This window comes from Corvus moneduloides, chromosome 7 (genome assembly GCF_009650955.1).
Source record: "Corvus moneduloides isolate bCorMon1 chromosome 7, bCorMon1.pri, whole genome shotgun sequence".
Taxonomy (NCBI): domain Eukaryota; kingdom Metazoa; phylum Chordata; class Aves; order Passeriformes; family Corvidae; genus Corvus; species Corvus moneduloides.
In genome coordinates this window covers 13,414,511-13,434,101 of record NC_045482.1, presented here as the reverse complement: position 1 = coordinate 13,434,101, position 19,591 = coordinate 13,414,511, and the positions used below count along the sequence as shown (strand labels likewise).

Sequence of the window (19,591 nt, the reverse complement as noted above, 5' to 3'; positions counted from 1 at the left end):
TTTGCATTGCTGTGTGTCCACACACCAGCTAAGCCAAATGCTCTTCCTGTTTGAGTGCCACTTCTCAAGACCACTTGGATTTCACCTTGGCCAAGCCAATTGAGTCTGTAATGAAGTTAAAGGCTGGGTGATTGCAGCTAGTTGAGTGCTCAGTCCAGCGTAGACAGGATTTTATCTGCAGGCATTTTGCTTCTGGCTCTCAGCCTGATTTAGTCCCAGAAAGGAGTGAAACCAAAGCCATCTGGGCCATCTTTCTTTGTGGAGGAGCATACTAAGTCCCTGTAAGTTTGTTTTGAGGTTGTTGCTTGCCGATATGTGCTTTGCAGAACGGGAATGAGTCACATGAGGATCATTCTGTATCCAGCAAGCTACTTCTCCTTTCAACTCTCCATTCCCAAACAGAAGATCTTGTGACAAAGAAGAAAGGCAGATTCCTGGCAGCCTGGAAATGCTTTTTTCCTCCCTGGCCCCGTGAGAAGAGCTGTAGCATGTTCAAACAGGTTGATACAAAGCAAATAAACAGTCCTAGAGAGATGGTCAGTTTCTGTAAATAGCAGCATGCTGGCCAGAGAGGAGAGGGGCGGGAGAATGTGGGCGTTAGAAAGCAGCTGAAGAACAAGATGTACACATAAAAGCTGTTTGTTTCTTCTCAGCACGCAGAGCCTGATACTACTACCTTGCCTAGTCATGGCCTAGAAAATATGAAGGGATCTGTGGGAGTTTCACCTTCCAGCCAAGCTTTGCAACAAGCTTTTGTCTCTGCATGAGGAGACAACTCTTCTAACCCTATGCATTCCTCCCCCAGACCAGTCAGATACCTGCCAGTGGGCAGGTGGAACATCTTCAAGTAGGGTTTAGCAAAGGCAGGTTGCAGTTACAGGGTGTACAAGATCAGCAATAGTCAGTGTGGGTACCCAGCTCTTACACAAAACTTCTCATCCACAGAAAATCTTCATTAGCACTTAACAGAAGAGGATTAATACTAATATCCAAGTGCTAAGTGAGTGTACTTGCCTTGGTTGTTAAAGGACCAATGTGGTGTTAGTGCACAAAATAGCTACCTGCTCACATGGTTTGAACATTGACAGTCTCATGCTTGGTACATGCTTGGCTGAATCCCACATGGATACTGGAATATAGTGAGCTCTGCCAAATAGCACAATGGCACTTCTGAGGAGAGGTCAGGGGAGGAGAGCAGCCCCAGGAGAGTTGTATCTGAGCTTCTCCCATGCCAAAGGAGTTTTGTGGAAATGGAGGTAAAGTGTGTCCTAGATTTTGCATGTTGGCTCAGAAAGTGAAGTGGATGTATGTGCAATAAATTAATGATGTGAATGGCAACAGAGGAAAGGACCTAAATGTAGTCAGACAAAAGAGAAAAAATGGTTTGGGGTCTGTGGTGTGGTGTAAATAAGAGAGTCCCAGGTACCTGTCTGGAAGACGTTCTGTGAAATATGCAGATACCAAGAGCGGTTTTTGTTCCCGGCATCCTGAAGCATCTCCCTGACAGATGGTTTCCCTGCCATTTCACCTGCCCCCGCAGGTACGACTACATCGAGATCCGTGATGGGGACAGTGAAGCGGCAGACCTGCTGGGCAAGCACTGTGGGAACATTGCACCTCCTACCATCATCTCTTCTGGCCCCTCTCTCTATATCAAGTTCACCTCAGACTACGCACGGCAAGGTGCCGGCTTCTCTCTGCGCTACGAGATCTACAAGACAGGTGAGTGTCTGAGTCGGTGCCTGTCTCCCAGACTGTTTGCCACAATTATCTTCACCAGGAGATGCCTTTGACCACTTTTTCAATGTGATTTCTAGCATGTTTTCCAGAGATAAAGCACATTTTTCTTTTTTTTATTTAAGCAAATCTGTGCATCACATTTCCAAGAAGGTAAAGATGTTAATGGCACATGACAGTGCATTTTTTGATCACAGTGTGGCAATTAAAGCAGGGTTGCTCCTTAAATGCTCTCTTGTATTCGAGGACTTGAAATATACATCTTTTCTCCCTGGCATGTGTGGAGCTTGTCAGGGCTAAAAGGGGATTGTCCCTCTGCTACAAGTGCATGGAGCTCCCCCTCCTGTGGAGCAGCAATTCAGGGTTGATCAGTGACGCTGTGTTTTCTCTCCATGGGTGTGGGGTTTGTAACCGGGGGCTCTGGTTTTCAAGTGGTTGCTGGCAGCAGTGCTGTCAAAATCTGAGGCAGCACCTTTCCAGCTGATGTAAGAGGAACAGTTCATAATTCTGTTTAATACTGAGCTATTACTGAGGAAAGAAAAAGCTGCTCAAAACCCTTGTAATAGTGTTTCTGTCTAAATACTTGCCAGAATTTTGTATCTGGGAAGAAAGAGGCTTGAAAAAATAACCCCTGCATGTGAGAGAGGTGTGCCTGCATGCTGAGGGAACAGGAGAGAGTTTTGCCACGGGCACGCGGGTGTCTGCCCTGTGCCCGCATTCCTTTGTTGATGTGTTGGAAGACAACACACGTGGCTTTCATGTCATTGCATCCAGCACCAAAAGAAAATGTCTGTGCCATGGGAAGAACCAAAAAGGAGCACAACAGGGTTACTTATCCAGCCTCTTTAAAGAAAACATGAGGAGCACAGGCAGCATTGCCCAGGGTCCCTGGGCCAGCTGTGCAGCAGGGAGAGGCGTACAGACAGCACACAGTCTGGTCATAGGTAGATGTGAATGTGGAGATTTTGCTGCAAGAGAATGAGACTCCCTAAATTCCTTGTGAATTGATGAGGACAGGACATGTATGAAGGTTCAAATGGATGAGGAAAATGCTGTTGCTGGTGGTTGCCTGGACTGCATAACTGGGCATTTAGCTGTTGTGCAGCCAGCTCACCACCACTGTTAGTTGATGGTTAGGATGCAGATTAGTCCTCAAAGAGTTTAGTGATTCAGCCAGATATGGGGTTTGCTAAGGCCAGTTGCCATCACGGAGGATGGCAAAGAGTGTAGGTGGGAAGACCCACCTCAGCCCCCCTTGCCTCTCTTTCCCTGCACACACACCTCCTGTGAACCCAGCAGGCTGTGCTGGGTTGTGCCTGACCTCACACTGGGTCCACGCCCTGACTCAGGGCACAAGGCAGTGTGGGGTGGTCCAGCTGGCTGAGGTGGCCCAGCCATGCTGTGGGAAGGGATGGCAGGCAGGAGCCCTGTCGGTCTGGGTGGGAGCCAGTAAGGGACCAAATTCATGGGGAAAAGAAGTTATTGCTGGGAGGGAAGGAGAGGAATCAAGGGCCGATCTGGAAGAGAGCAGATATTGAGTGGAGACTGGAGCTGAGTTTGTATCCTTCGATGTAAGTCCCTGCAGTACCGCCCTCAGGTCTGAAGTGGTGCTGGGGCTCCTTTTGTCACCCCCACCCCTGCAGGCAGCCATCCTCTCCAGATACAGCCACAGCCCATGAAATCAAGCCTGGCTAGGCAGGTTTTGGCACAGGAGTGTGGATGAGCCTGTGCTCCGGGAGCACTCCCAGCCCACATCTGCCCAGCCCCAGTCCCCGCCAGGGCTCCAGAGAGGGCGGTGGGCAGTGCTGGCTGCGGGGCTACTGCAGTACAAGCAAACTCTGCCTTCTGTCGGCAGGCAGGCTGGCACGAGCCAAGTTTCCGTCTGAGCTGTCAGCATAACCAGCAAGGGTGTCACCAGCTTTAAAGGTCATCAGATTGTCATTGTCCAGATCAGTAAAGGCATCAGTGGCTGCAGATTCCTTCTGTCTTAAAGGCGACCTAAAAAAACAACTCTTTTCAATCGAGCATTTATTTCCCCACCTTGTGCTGAATTTCCCTTATCACAGTGTGAGAGAGGAGCAATCTGCATACAAACAACCACATACCAGTCTTTGAATCCCCTGATGGGTATCAGTCAGCAGTCTGTGGGCTGACAAAAGAGCCGCCTGCCCTGGCTGGTCCAGCCTCCCTGCTGGTTCCTTTGTGAGTCAGTTTGGCAGGGCCGGCCTGAGCTCTCCAGCGCTGGGCATCAAAGTCTCTTCTCAGGCTGGCCTGTGCTGCTGAAGCCAGCATGACTCCTGTTGATTATCTGCAGCTTCCTTATAAAAAGCTGATCATTGTGTTTGCTGCTATTAGCCAAAATGTAGACAAAGATGCCAAATGTGATAAGAGCCCCACGTGAGGAAACTCTTGTCTCATGTAACTACATAGTTTACATCTCTTTCCTGTCTCTAGAGGACAGTCCCTGACTCTGGGTTTAGTCCTTGATTTTCTCCCTAGCTCGGAGCTTGTCTTATTTTCACTGTTTGTTCGTCTTTCAAGGTGTTTAGAACAAAGTACACCCTTATTCCTGTTCATGGCATTATGCTGTGATTTGTGTTTGGCCTTTTTTTTTTGCCTCTGCATTTTACCCCACAGGTTCACACCCGAAAAGCTGGCTGCTTCATTAGGTAGTCAATTAAGAGCCTCTCCTGAGTAGCTCTCCAGCCAGGCACTGCATAATGCAGTGCAAGATCCTGCTATTACTTCGGGCTGCTGGTCTGACTCCCGTAGGTTAATGATGAATTGAATAACAAGTCTCCCATTAGTCCTGGGAAGGCTCCTACTGCCTGGAAGAGCTGAAGCAAAAGGGTTTGTAGAGGAGAAGGAGAGTGTCCCAGTAAAATGAAGCAGAAACCTTTGCAAATGCTAGTGCTGCGTTGCAGCAGTAGCCAGCAGCCTCTCACATTCCCTTTCCCCTCTGATAGCTCCAGGCTGCAGATTTCTGTTGCCTATTGTCCTGGCAAGGGTTTCAAAGTCACCGTGGTATGAATATGACATAAATTCCCCTTTCCCCAGCCACCCCGAGGCACCTTGGCTGTATGAGAGGGGGCACCGAGCTGGCCTGGCTGCAGCTGAGGCCAGTGCTGAGGTCAGCAATAAATAAGAGACAACATTGTCTGTCCTCCTCACCACGCAAAGGTCTTCCTTAAGGGTAGAAATAACTTGCATTTCTGGTGTGGATGGCTCATTCTGTGAAAAAGAGGGCTCTGTTCCAGCTCTCAGCAGAGACACCCCTGCCATGGGCCCTGTTACCCTCACTCTTGTTGTGGCCACGTTGTGGGGACATTTGCTGGAGCTGGCCCCTGTCTCTTGTGTGGATCTCGGAGGGGCTGCAGGCTAACTGTGCACTTCCCAAGGGTTTGCAGCAAACAGTGGAGACACTGGCACCCTCCCACAAGCCCTTTCACTGTGTAAATATTTGTGCTTCCAGATTTTCTCAAGAGGAAACTGAGGCACAGATGTCTGTGCTGGAAGGGTGGAGTTTGCAGGAGACTGGCTCACGGCGACAGCCTTTCCAAAAAGAATACATCCCATTACTCTTCTCTGCCCCATCCCAGGCAGCTCCTTCTGTGGACAGGGGCTCCTCCATCAGACCTGGGGCCGCTGTGGTGCCTTGCCTGCCTGGCTGCAGGTAGCAGCTGTGACATGAGTACTGTGGATGGCAGCTCCCTGCGTGCTGGCCGGCCTCTCTGCAGGCTCTGGAGCAGCATGCAGGTCTGCCAGGTCAGTGTTTGGGGGACGGGTTAGAGTGGAAAGGGCCAGCTGGGGAAGGCAGGCCAGCTTGGCGTGACCTCCCTGTCTACCACCACCGGTGTGAGGGACATGGCAGGGTGCTGGCCTGCCAAATCACATCCATGGTTTTGGATAGGATTGCTCTTCTAGTCCTGGTTTTGAGGTAATTGTCAGAAGGATCAGCAGTAGTGTACAGATTATGTTTGCAAAGCTGTCTAAGGGATTTAGAACCATGTTGTCCATTACAGTGACTTCATGGACCTTGTCTCTCCACCTGTGGAAAGCTTTGAAAATCACCTTCTCACTCCCTGCAGTAATTCCCACAGCTCTTGAGCTGCTGGACATTTCCAGAAGTGAATACACAACCCTGCTAAGCTCAGAATGGGGTTCCCACAGTGTCAAGTTGTTGGCATTAAGCTTCATTGTTGCTAAGGTTCTGGGCTTTTCCTGCTGCTACAGGCTCCGAGGACTGCTCCAGAAACTTCACCGCCTCCAATGGCACTATTGAGTCTCCGGGTTTCCCTGACAAGTATCCACACAACCTGGACTGCATCTTCACAATCATAGCCAAGCCAAAGACAGAAATCCTCCTCCACTTTCTGCTTTTCGACCTTGAGCATGACCCACTGCAGGCGGGGGAAGGAGACTGCAAGTATGACTGGCTAGACATCTGGGATGGCATCCCTCAGGGTAAGCCACGAGGTGCTGCACTGGTTTTCTTGGCCCTTCCTGGTGTCTCACAAAGCTCCAAAACTGTGCAATCTGTGTCCGAACACCAGGGGTGCCTAACCTCAAAGGTGGCTGCAGCCTGCAACCTGCCATCAGGGCACTCCATGGCCAGCCAGGAGACAGCGTGCTTGCAGAAGGCTGCATTCATTAAACCACAAGCTACTGCTCTGTTGTAAGCACTGGTCTGAAAAGCCCCATGGGACACTCCAAACACCAGCAGTTCTCCCTCAGGGAAGGGCAGTGGGTTCATGCAATGATGGGAGGACCTTGTCACTTTATAGAAGAACTGAGAAACAGAGTGGTTTGGAGTATTTCCCAACAATTGCAGAGCAATGCCTGCTGCAGTGGGTATTTCTGCACTGCATGGCACCAGGCCAGTGGATATAAAAAATAGCCCATCCCCAAAGCCTATCTTTTTTATCCTGATCAGCAATGTGTTGGTGACCCAGGAGGCTGGTGGAAAAGCAGGCATTACCTTTGCTGCTCTTTCTTTTGCAGTTGGCCCCTTGATAGGCAGGTATTGTGGCACTAAGATGCCATCGGACATCCGCTCAACCACTGGCGTCCTCTCTCTCACCTTCCACACGGACCTGGCAGTGGCTAAGGACGGTTTCTCTGCTCAGTACTACTTGAACCACCAGGAAGTCCCAGAAAGTAAGTTGGAAATGTGTGTGCATGACTTAGTTGTGTCCCCTGTGTTTCCCATCTTTCATTTGGCATATGCAGGAGTGAAGTGTGTCCAGGGGCTGGTTCTCCACCAGCAGTGCAGACAGCAGTTCCACTTATGTGTGTTCTCTCTTTCTGATAGAAGTGAGATTTCAGTAAGAATTTCACTTTCTGACCTTTTGTTGACTTTTCACTTGCTTGTGAAGTCTTCTCAATACCTTTTGAGTTAGAATCCTTCATGCATGTGCTCAGCCCAAAGGATTTAGGGGAAGACTTCAGCCCAGCATATGCAGCAGATTCATTAAAGCATCAGGGAAAATATGTGCTCTCTCTTTCTCTAGTTTTTCAGAAATTCAGAGTCCCAAACCACACATTGTAATTTCTTGGCTGTCTAATTAAAGATTGCTTAAAGCTCTAAGAATTTCAAGCCAAATTTTGATTATAACCTTTAATAAGGGAGGTAAATTGATGTAGAGTGAGGAGTAAGTTGTGTGTTTTGAGAATAAAGAACATTTTGATTCATTCTGGTAACACTTGCAGGCAAGGAAAGGTTTCATTTGTTTTCCCATGGTATTTTTGCATCAGAGCCACTGTTCTTGACCTCTGTTCCCAGTGAACCTCTGATACAACAGAAGCAGCCTTCAGGACACCCCTCAGTCCCAGAGAAAGAGAGGGAGTCCCTGACCTGCCACTGCAAGCCTGTGACAGAGAGCAGGGTAGAGTAGGGGTTGTGCAGCACCAGGGCAGCAGGGTCACAACCTCTTACTCTGTGATTAAGGGATGTTCTGCTGAGGCTATGAGAGTTACAGACAAGCATGGGCTCTTCACCATTACCTATTGCCACACTCAGCTGATCTGTTCTTTAATCCCTTTTCTATTCTGTCCTTTAAAAGGAGTTGGAAATAAGATGTTGAACACAAAGCTTGAGAAATCAAGCACAAGAGCCTTTGTTAAAGGGCCAGGCCTGTTTTCATTTATGGTGGTGTAAATTGAAACTTCAATAATAGCACTGACATCCTAACCTGGCCCATCATTTCCACCCAAGGTTGACTTGGCCACATTAAAAACAGGCAGTTTGGTAGAGCCCCATTGGTTTACAGTAGCAGCACGCTTAGACCCATGCAGTATTTTCTATCACTGTCTTCTTTGCTATTGTTTTTACGGGACAGCTGCCATGAAATAGATGAGATGTGCCATAAAACTGAGCAAAATGTGACTTTTAAAGCCTTAGAAGTGAGGAGATGCAAATGAAAGCATAGAAGAGTCTTTCATAATCTTGCCTGGTTAATCCCTATGGGCCTGATACCACATACAGTGCATGCACATAGACACATACACACATACAACCCTGCTCTCACATGCACACAAAACCTTTATAGCTGCCCATTCCAATCCTTGACATTCCTGCTGGCAGCACAACAGTAAGCACCCTCCTAATGTGTCTTGTCTGTACTCCTTGCCTTGTCAGTGCTTAGATTTCACCTACAGCCTTCAGGAAGATGGGAACTTTGTGATAAGGGTACTTGGAACATCTTGTTGGAGGTGGAGGGAGGGAAGGCACAGAATTGTGTCAAAACTGAGCAAAGGTGAAGAAGATAGAGAAAGGGAGAAAGATCCAGCCTGTATTAGTGTTCAGAGGGCCTTGTAAACACAAAGCTGCCCTATCTGTAATTTTTCAGTGCCATCTGTGAACACACACAACCTGCAAGATGGTGCAGATCTGTTCATCTTTCCAGACAGGCAGCTTTGCTCAGGATTAGATGGAGAGATTAGTTCAGGGCTGCCTTTCACTTGGGGGTGAAGTACTGAGACAGTAAACCAATCTCTGTGTATGTGTGTGTCTGCTCTAGACTTTCAGTGCAATGTGCCTCTGGGGATGGAGTCTGGCAGGATCTCCAACATGCAGATCAGTGCCTCCTCCACCTATTCAGATGGGCGATGGACCCCTCAGCAGAGCCGCCTCAACAGTGATGACAACGGCTGGACCCCCAATGTAGACAGCAACAAAGAGTACCTCCAGGTACCCTTCCAGCCCATTCGCCTCTTCCCCTACCAAATGGAGTGTCATGCTGTTAAACTGACCCCTGACCATAAGGCCTGTTGAATTTTTTATTGCCTCTGTGGCTCATGGGGAGCAAGCAGCAGGGGAGCTGCAATGCCTCAGTGAAATGTGGCTGGCTGGCTCTCCCATTAGCTTACCCACACAAGGACTGACTCCATCCGCTGTCTCTCTCCCACCCCCTCCTTTCTGCCCAAAACCTTGATGGACTTTCCAGCAGTCTGACAGAGACTGAGAGACCTCTGCCACTTACAAGGGCCACTGACTCCGCCACTGGCCTGAGGACCAAAGTCTCCAGGGGGTGCATAGAAAAACAACTAGAATAATATTTATCTCATCAGTGATGCAGGGAGCGTGAGCGGGCTGTGTCAGGCGGGGAGCTGACAGAGCAAAGGCTTTCCCTGGGAGCTGGTTAGAGCCACAGTGTGTCTGCACACAGCTTCTGGCCGTGTCACATCGCCGGGAGACACTGCTTGCTAAAGGGCACTACGAGCAGGAGGTGGTGAATGTCATTGCCCCTAGCAGACGTCTCATTCTTCATTCATGGCAGGGCTACTAAGCCAGCTCTGCTGACCTTTCTCAACCCATGTTGTAAAATAAACAAAAAAAAAAAACCAGCAAGGGAAAACCAAGAGCTGCAGGACTTGCTAATTGATATCATGCTTTTATTTTACGTGGAAAAAGTTGGTCTCTGTCCTGCTTTAATGGACATGAGCTTCTGTGCAGATCCTAATGCTTGGTGTGAGGCAAGAAGGCGGCTTTGTGATGGTTCCATATAAATAGACATCAAGATCCTTAGCTACTCTTGTCCCAGGGTCCTATCTGGCTGAAGTCAGCCCTGGGGGAGGGTCATGCCTGTTGAACTGTGCATCCACAGATAGAGTGAGACAGGCTGAATTTGCACCTTTTTATATTTCAGAGACAGAGGGAGGAACTAATTAGCCACTCTGGACTCTCAGGTGGTCACCACTCTCTTTCTTGTCCCTTTTTCCCCTGGAAAGGTGGACCTCCACTTCCTGACTGTGCTCACAGCCATTGCCACACAGGGTGCCATCTCAAGAGAAACCCAGAAGGGCTACTATGTCCGTACCTACAAGCTGGAGGTCAGCACCAATGGGGAGGACTGGATGATGTACCGACATGGGAAAAACCACAAGGTAATAGCCTTTTTGTCTCTTTTGCCTGCACCTTGGTGAGTCTTGCAGGTAACAAGAGGGAAGAGAACTGAGAGACTTTGCAGGCCCAGAGGGTTTAATCTGTGAGGGACCATTTTTCTGATGATGGCTAAAAGACAGATGATGCTCTGAGCAGAAATAGTCCTTTCTCCTCTGCACAGCAATGTAGAAAAACTATTCCTTGGAAAACCTGGCTGCTGCTGCATCTTTCGTGGTGGTGAGAGTATGTTCTTTGACTGCAAATGAAGGAGAAAATGTTTTCGCAGCTTGTGTTTTGCCATATAAGATTCATTGAGCTTTTATGGTCGTAGACTCGTCTGCATGCTGGGTTAACAATCACAAAACCACATGAAACTGTAGTTCAGGAGTTACTGAGGCCTGGAAATGAAAGGGCACAAATCCTAAGAGGCAATTGCACTGTCCTAGAGAACAAAATGAGCAATAAATAATGGGAAACAATTCGGGCTGCCAGAGCTGTGGGATCTGCACTAGCAGGGATGGTCAGCAAGGGTGCATTGAGCCCTGGGAGCTGTGCATGCTCTTGCTCTGTTGCTGGGACACACACAGAGACGGGAGCAAGGAGAAGGGAGGGTGTTCATCCATTTCACACCATATGGGTGCTGGTGTGTGGCCAGGAAAGATAAACTTGGAGTGGTCTGCGTGGGAGGTTTGGGGTGTGGGGAGGAGGGTTAAGGCAGCCATGGTGCCAGGCAGGTTTTTCTCTGTCAATTGCTTTGGTCATGTGGTTGTTCCCTGGTTAAGGGTGCCTCAAGAAAGCATTTTCCTACTCTTCTGTGGCACCCACCAGCACTGCTGCTGTGTTCAGGTCCTCCCTGCTGATGTGCCATAGTGTGTCTGTGTGAACTCTGTGGCTGGGGTCCCACACACCTCCCCCACACACACATCCCAGTGATTTTCAATTGCTCAGCACTTCTATTAAATTAGCTGTCCCTTCCATTTGCTGGCACGGGCCCTGCTGGCATGAAATGCAGTAGCCTGCCTTGTCCAGGATTCATCCAGACATTTCCTTCCCTTCCGGGCTGTGTGATTTCCCCATCCCCACAAGTATGTCTTAGGTTCAAATTCCCTCTGCTTCCCAGAATGAGTCTTCTCTGTGCAGATGTCCCGATCAGGGTCTCATACCTGCAATATTTGGAGTATTTAAACTCCTCATATGCCACTGAGGGAGTGTTAGTCCTATTTTAGAAGTAAGGAAATTGAGGTACTTGGGCAGCCCAGCACCATGTAGGGGAGTCCTCAGCTGGGCTCCCCCAGATCTCAGGTGGGCTGTCTCCAGGACAGTAGCTCATGGCAGAGCTCATGTATAGCTCTAACACAGTGCCCATGCAGTGGTGTGGAGCCTCTGTGCTCTCCCAGGACCCACTGGTCACAGCAGACCTTTCTGTGAACTGGGGCCATCTCTCCTCACCCCAGGTGAGTTTGGGGACTCATTGGGACTTTTTCTTTAAGCTGAGGCAGGCAGGAGATATGCATCATGCTGGGCAGAGAGGTGAGCTATGTACACAGCTCAGTGTTTCAAATAACCACTGAGAATAAATTTACCTTTTCAAGTCTTTACTGGCCAGGAATCTGCGGCTGGAGGGTGGTTTTAGTTGCAGAGGAGAATAAATGTCCCATCCTTGCTGTCCTGGGTGTTGGACACTGGTTCCTCAGCCAGGGCAGAGCAGGAGAGCATGACTGGTTTCAGTGCTGCTAAGTCAATTTACATTGCTCCAGCAAGACCCTAAAGCCTGGCTGGTGTCAACCCAAAACAGTCCCACAGCCACCTGAATTGCCACAATTTCAGGATTTGGTCCTTGATTCCTGTCAGCTTTTTTCTACTCTGTTTTCTCTTCTTTTAAAAAAAGTGGAAAATTCAAACCTCTTCTTTTTCACTCCTCTGTTCCAGTCACTCGTTCCCATGTTCTGGCCGTAATTTAGCAGACACCTCCCAAGGTTGGAGGATAAGTAATTTTTTTTGGTGGCTCACCTACCCCTTGCATCTGGGTGACTGCTTTCCTGCCCCGCCAAACAACTGGCCACCAGCTGCTGAGCTGCAGTGGGGCCAGGGCAAGGCCACTCACTCACAGAGCTGGTGCTGGGGGGCTCTGGCCCCACATTCCGTGCCCACGTTAATCCCTGCTGTTCCTGGACTAGGCAAGCTCCCAGATGTCTGTTCAAGGTGCAGCTCCCTCCCTGCGTCAGCGCGGAGCTCCACACAGCCTGGGCTGCAACGCTGGAGCGAGCCATGCCAAATAGATTCGTCAAGTCTGCCGCAGCTTGATTTGGTGCCATGAGGAGCAGGGAGGGAGGGAAGGTGTGGCCAGACAGGCACTCTCTATATACATGCAGATAGATACATATATATATATAGACACACATATAATACACGTATGTATATCTGCACATCCACATTTATATATGCACATGCGCACATAAGCACATGGGGTGTACCAAACACTGCTCTGAATTTCTGCCAGCTCTGTGGGCCAAAAGCAATGCTCTGCCATGTATAGGTGGGTCAGCTAACATTCACATCTTCATCAGGGAGCTAATGCAAGAGAAAACCAGAGAGTGCAGGAGGGGCGGGGAGGGGATGATGCTCCCTGCAGAGGATGGGAAGCTCTGACCGCCTCTCTTTTGCCCCCTGCTTCCCCTCCCTCCGTTGTTTCAGATGACAGTGGGGCCAGGGTGTTTCCCTGCCAAATGTGATGGCTCACCTTTGAGTCCCCAGCTGCTGGCAGTCAGCAGCAAGGGAAATGGGAAAGGCAGGATGGAGCAGCGGAAAATGTGATTAATATGTGCTCGCAGCAGACAGGACTGGCTGGGCTGTTTCCGTGACGAGCACTGCTATGTTTCTGGGATGGGGAGGCAGTGGGAAGGCAGCCGGCAGGAGGGGAGCCCTACACTCACACCCTCCCTTTCCCACCCTATCCCTGCCAGGTTTTCCCCCTTCCTGGCAGCCCACTCCCCACAAAGCCTGGCCCAGCACACACAGGATGTCCCCCTGTCCAGGGGGTGGTGCTCTGTCTTTCCCTCAGGCATGGGACCAGGGGGAGAGGCTAACCCAGCAACCAGGCCAGAGTTCCCGAGCTGTCTTCCTGTGTGTCTCCTTGAGAGAGGAGACAGGGAGGAGAGTGGCCACTACCACGTGCCATCCCGCACTTGCCCCTTACTACTCACCAGTATCCCCCTGCCAGGGGAGAGGGCCAAACCAACACTGCTGCAGAAAGGCTGGTCTGGCTCTTGCCCTCCTTGTTGCATCCGCCTCTTGTGACCTGGGGCCAGGCTGATGGCCTCAGAGGTTATCTTCCAGGCAGCAGCCCTGGTGTGCAGGTGGTTTGCAAATGTCTTTAGAAAACAACAACTCTTCTTGAACCCAAGGAAGGAAAAGAGCACCTGGCAGGATCTGACCTTTTATTTTTGTCCAATTTTATTTGGACAGACTCAACTATGAGGATTTTATCAGAAAACCAAGTTCTCATCCATTCTGATCGCTTCCTTCCTTGTAGCATCTCGGGCTCCAGCTCCCATGTGGTCTGAGCTGCTCCATCTTAGTAACTGCGGAGATAAGCTCATGGCCATCACCTAGTGTGGTGAGGGACTGGGGAATGGATGGATTTCAGGAATTGGAGTGGGTCAGGACCATGATGAGTGCTGCTCTCACTGCCTCCATTGCTCTGTAAAATGCAACTGAAACATTTGTTTTCAGAACCTGTAGAAGTCAATGGACAAGAAATGGCAGCAAGATCCAACTGATGTGCATTTTTCATTTCCTACTCATTTTGATGGTTTTGTGCTTGTTATTAGCTAACTTTCCTGGGTGGCATTTCAGGTGGTAGCTGAATTGCACAAAGGCTGAATTGCTGTAAAGAGCAGTATCTCAGCTGCACATTGGAGGTGGGGACATCAGAGGTTTTTGGTGCTGGCAGTGAATATTGAGAATGACTCCTTGGAGACCCTTGTGCCTTCCTTTAGGAGTGTTCCTCTGTCTTTTCAGTTCTTAATTGCATCTCCTGTATTTATTCACCTGAGGAAGAAGAGAAAAGCGTTCAATCCTGTGGTTTTTTTATCTGGAAAACACAGGAAAAGCTTGCGCAATGAGCCACAGGGCCACAAGTGTTTCTGTGCAGAGACATCATGGTGCAGAGGATTTGCCCAGAAACATCCAGGTCCCAGCCTGCTTCTGCTGCTTTTGCAGGCAGGACAAAGACATCAGGCTGTGCCAAAGGCAGCCTTGCGCATTCACCCTTGGTGCAGTACCTGGGGAGAATTACAGCCCTGGCTTTCCTAGCAAGGCTGCAGCTTTGTATTTCTGGGCCTGATATCTCCTTTGCAGGCTAACATAGTACCACTCCTTGTGTCCCTGATGACTCCCAAATCTGAGTGGAGCCTCTCACAGACACAGAGCTGGCAAGCCCAGCCCAGCACACTGTGCCTTGCCCAGACGCTGTGCTTTGTTGAGTGTTGCCAAGTATCATTTTTCTTTTAACTCCTTGTTCCTGGATTTAATAAATCCAGAACTATCCACCCTCCACTTGAGCCAGAATCCTCCCACCATCAAACATGCCCCATTTTATGCCTTCCCTATCTGACAAGGAAAATAATCTCCCCTACTTTTCTCCTTCATGCTTCTTTGTCTAAATCCTGAAGCTCTAATCCTGTTAGCATGCTCTGTTCCAGAGCTCTGTCTCCACAGGAGTAACATAATCCTGCAGTAAATCTAGTGGGTCCGAAGAGATGCATACATATGGACAAAGGCAGGGCTGCTGCCATCCCTGGCCTTCTCCTCTTCCTCCCTCAGCCGCTTTCTTCAGCTCCCCAAGAAATTGCATAGTGGCCAAGCAGCATAATAAATAGAACAGGAGAGAGGTATTTCCTACCCCTCCCTGACTCACTGCCTCTTCAACTTCATGGCACTTTTTGTTTCCCTGTCCTTCATCTCCTTCACTCCAAACTGCCAATGGCACAATTCCCATATCCACTGGAACTAATGTAGCTTCAGAAATCCTCCCATCACCCTATGATGGTTCCAACATGTCAGAAATGCGACTTGTAAATGCTGGTGTGGAGCTTGCATGTGTATGCACATAGAAAACTTTCGCAGTCCTCCTCTAGCCTAGACATCACGTCCCCTACTTTTACAGCCTCTCCCCTACCACTTGCTTTCTGCAGCAAATTAATTAAGCAGGTCAGCTCTCATTGATTATCAATTTAATTTTACATGCAGACCTGCTGTCTGGACTAAAACAGAAGTAAACATACAGTGTATGGGGAGAAGATAGGCAGCTTTTTGATGCAGCAATGAAAGCGAGTTCCCTTGACTGTTTCTTGGAAGGTGTTTTTAATTTGTTAATGGTTTTCCCATTCATCTTCTGGCTCCATCACCTTTCAATGTGTGTTCATGTGCATGCGCATGTGTGCTCTCCACTGAGTGTATATCTATTTATCTATCTATCTCCCTAGATCACAGCCAGGTATTTTTTTTTCTGCTGGTGTAAATTACTGTGACTTCTTATACTTCGATGGTGATATGTTGATTTACACCATTCGAAGACTTGGCTCAAAATATGTGCTGAGTGGGATGGGAAGCAGATAGGACGGGAGGAATAGCAATGTTCTATTTTGGTAGAGAGGGAAGAAATCTTTGCTTTCTTGGCACTCCCAATTTCACACATTTTCTTGCTAGTTCTTCCTATGCTATGAGTGCTAATTTGAGGCAGGATGTAGAGCCTGTTGAAGTCAATGGGCCTCTCTCCACAGTGTACTGGGGCTCTGGGGTCAGCATTTTCAGTACAGGGAAACCAGACAGTCAGGGTCAGACCCTGGTCAGCAGCTGGGTCCTGCAGACTCACAGTGCACTTCCACTTGGGAAGGAGGCTGAACGAGCAGGCATGTGGGAATACCCCAGGTCTCTAACAGCACCAAGCACATGCCCTCTGAAAGTGGCCCCTTTCTGTTATGCTGAATGGGGTGCGAAGCAATGACTTGCTGTGATCAGTTGGGGCTGTTCAGAAGCGAGGTTCAATGGAACAGATCCTGCCAGTGCAACTGATAGCAGAGCTGGAAGTCAGGTGCCAATTCTGCCCTCACAAGCTGGCAGTCTGGAGAGTCATGGCCCAGATTCAGAGTTCATAGCTTGTTGAATGTGATCTAGGCCTGCGTAAGTTGCTGATTTCTAAATTGAAAGCAGAATTGAAATTGCTCTTCTTGGAAGTGTGTGGTTGGGACCAAAGTCATCTAAGAGATGTTTCCAGCAATGCCTATAGTAGTGATAAAGTTTTTGGGCTCAGTCCTGCTTCTGCTTTCTGTCAAGTTTGACTGTGCAGAAGTCAGCAACAAATTATGCTGGTGTAAATTTGGATTCTGGCCCCTGATGCTCATATATGTGAAGTGAGCTAAAAAGACCAAACTTGAAATATGTTAAATCAAAAAGAGCAGCAAACCTCATCAGTGAGTGTTAAACATGCTGGTCCATATACAACCTTTGGCTCATAGAGTCTTCACACTGCTGATGGTGGGAAGCAAAGAGAGGTTGCCAGGAGAAGACTCCACTGGACTTGCTGCCCTTGGACATCTGCTGGGGCCACCATTAGGAGCCATCTGCTGGGAGAGAGGGATCTTTGGTCTGACCTGACATGCTGCTCCTTGTGCTAAAATAGTTGCACTGGCTCAGATTAACATTTCCTGTCCTCTGGTGTTAGGTTCAGAGGTAAGGTGTTTTGTGTCAGCTTCTGTGTTGGCATAAAGCTGAAGGCTTTTCTGCAGTATAGAAATACATCCTTTCAAACTGTGTGTGTGTCTGTGCCCATGGGTTTACAAGACACACACACACATGCCCGAAGAGTGTTTCTCAGTAACCACTCTTCTTACAGCCCTCCTGCTGGAAAAAAAGGGTATTTGGTGTCTGCTGAGCAAGGAAAAGGATGGGAAGTGAGGTCAGACAGGATAAAATAGGATATTAAAAACACATAAACCATGCTGTGTTGCTAAACGGTAGCAGCATGATATATATTCTCTAGATTAGCATTTCTGCTCAAGTTCACATCAACCCCACATCCCAATTACCAGCCAGATTTGCAACTGAGTCCCTCTGTGGGGTGGCTGCTCCCTGCCCTGAAGAATTGGATGGTGGTGTGCAGAGGCAGCCCAAAGCTAGCTGGGATGCTGTGAACAGCCCTGTAAACACCCTCTGCACACCCTGGCGTGCAGGATCCTGGGAGAAGAGCAGTAACATGTGCCATCTGCAGCCCTAGAGCCATGGGAGGCTTATAAAATGCTTTCTAGCTGCTATTCAAGGCAAGGAGCCAGGATACCGCCTCACCCCTTCTTCTGTCCTGAATTGTTTGACTCCTGCCTCCCACAGGAGACTGGTGCCAGAGATTACACTCTCCTGCTTTCCTGAGACAAACTTAGTGGGAACTCTTGTGCTTAGTACATGTATACATGGTAGGAGCTTGTAGAAGAACCCAGCCAGCCATCTCAGTGTGGATGTGGTTCCAGGCTGAGATGGGAGGATAGTCTAGCCCTGTCCTGAAGTGCCTGCATGCTTGGAGGGAAAGCAGGCAATGCCTGCAGCCTTGGTCAGTGAGCTCTAGTGCTTTATGCTGTGGCAGAGAAAGGGTTGAAAATTACCCTCCCATTGGGTATTTCCTCTTTCCCACTGTGGCTTTGCAGCCTAAAATGGAAACACATGTATCCAGTCCTTGTCCAGCCTATTTTGAAAATGGGCAGAAGAGGTGGATCTAACATCCATCTGGTAGTTATTGATTATGGCCATCTGGTAAGGCAGCAGCCTTTTCATACCATGTGGGATCATAAACTCCCAAAGAGCTGTCTCCATGTGGCAGGTTGCATGTGCATGGGAGAGGCAAAGGCAGGGGCTGGCTGAGGCAGCAGCTTGTCACCCCAGGCAGAGGTGCATCCTTCCTGCTCACACCACTGCTTCCACATGATGTTTGCCAGTGGAGCTCAGTGCAAGGATGCATCAGGACATCAGCCTGTTTGGGAGCATCTGCCCATTTGTGCTGGAGCACATCTAGGTTTGGCAGCTCGAAGCAGCTGAGGCCTGATAGTTTGAGGTGCCTCAAAGTGCTGTGAGAGGCAGTCAGGCAGAAAGCTCCTGGCTCTCCTGGCTGATAGGTGGGTCCATCCACCATGCTGTCCTGACAGTGGCTCACATCTCCCTGCTGGTCCCTGGTGCTTGCCTGGGTTGGAGGCTGGCCCTGATCAGAAAGCCTTTCCTTGGTTTTCCCTGCTGAGATTATTTTGACTGCTTATCAGGTGAGGATGTAACAGTGTGTGCAAATGTACATTTGTGCCTCCCTTCCCTTGCAGACATTTCAGGCCAATGAGGATGCCACAGAGGTTGTTCTCAACAAGATCCACAGCCCAGTGCTCACACGCTTCGTGCGCATCCGTCCCCAGACCTGGCACAACGGCATCGCCCTGAGGCTGGAGCTGTACGGCTGCCGCATCACTGGTGAGGGTCCCCTTCTCCCCTTGGCTTCAGCGCTGCTCTCTGTCCCTCTAACAGCCTGCTCTGGAGTGCTGTCCCTTGCCACTATCATGGCTGCTTGGGGTGGGAATGGTGACGCTGTGAGCAGCATGGAGACATCCATCACAAGGGATGTGCTTGGAGGGACAGGAGTCCAGGTCCTGGAGGGAGGGGGAAATGCCCAGTGCTGCTGTTGGTTTAGTGTCCAGAGTTTAAAGCTGTGAAGAGAACCAGGAGCACTTCCCTTCAACTACCCTGACTGTTCATGCTCTTTCCTCCCCTGCAGATTCACCCTGCTCCAACTTGCTCGGAATGCTTTCTGGCCTCATTCCTGACTCACAGATCTCCGCCTCTTCCATCAGAGGCTATGACTGGTCTCCCAGCATGGCCCGCCTGGTGAGCAGCCGCTTGGGCTGGTTTCCTCGTGTCCCCCAAGCCCAGCCTGGGGAGGAGTGGCTGCAGGTGGACCTTGGCGTCCCGAAGAACATCAAAGGCGTCATTATTCAGGGGGCTCGTGGAGGGGACAGTGTGACCACCACCGAGTCCCGTTCCTTTGTGAAGAAGTTTAAGGTGGCCTACAGCATGAATGGAAAGGACTGGGACTTCATCCAGGACCCCAAAACAATGCAAGCCAAGGTAGGCACTACCTGGAGCAGCTGCAAAACAGGATATGTTTCTGACTAGCTTCAATCTGCCTGACGGGGTCTTGGGAAATTGGCTGTCCATGCCCATAGTGACCTTGGGAGCTTGGGGTTGTCACCATGAAATCCCAAGCTGTGTACCATAGTGCTGCTCCAAATCTGTACTAGAGGCCGTAGGTGCCACCTTTCCCCAGGGATGTCAATTTATCTTCATTTTCTGTTGTGGACCAGGTGTGGGGATGTGGACATCACCGGCTGTTTCTCCCAGCTTCTGCAGGTCAGAGTCCAAAAGATGGTGTGTTCAATTATGTTT

The 19,591-nt window shown here is 49.5% G+C and overlaps 1 protein-coding gene across 6 annotated transcripts in view; it reads left to right on the top strand.

Moving 5' to 3' along the window:
• The window catches only part of NRP2 (neuropilin 2), an 89,751-nt gene that overhangs the window by 27,305 nt on the left and 42,855 nt on the right, over positions 1–19,591 (top strand). For all 6 annotated transcript variants that reach the window (XM_032114590.1, XM_032114587.1, XM_032114591.1 and 3 more), the window contains exons 3-9: positions 1,541–1,722; positions 5,971–6,201; positions 6,739–6,894; positions 8,757–8,926; positions 9,967–10,122; positions 18,478–18,622; positions 18,924–19,273. In XM_032114590.1, the coding sequence (XP_031970481.1) occupies positions 1,541–1,722; positions 5,971–6,201; positions 6,739–6,894; positions 8,757–8,926; positions 9,967–10,122; positions 18,478–18,622; positions 18,924–19,273 (1,390 nt within the window). The remainder of the gene's footprint in view (positions 1–1,540; positions 1,723–5,970; positions 6,202–6,738; positions 6,895–8,756; positions 8,927–9,966; positions 10,123–18,477; positions 18,623–18,923; positions 19,274–19,591) is intronic.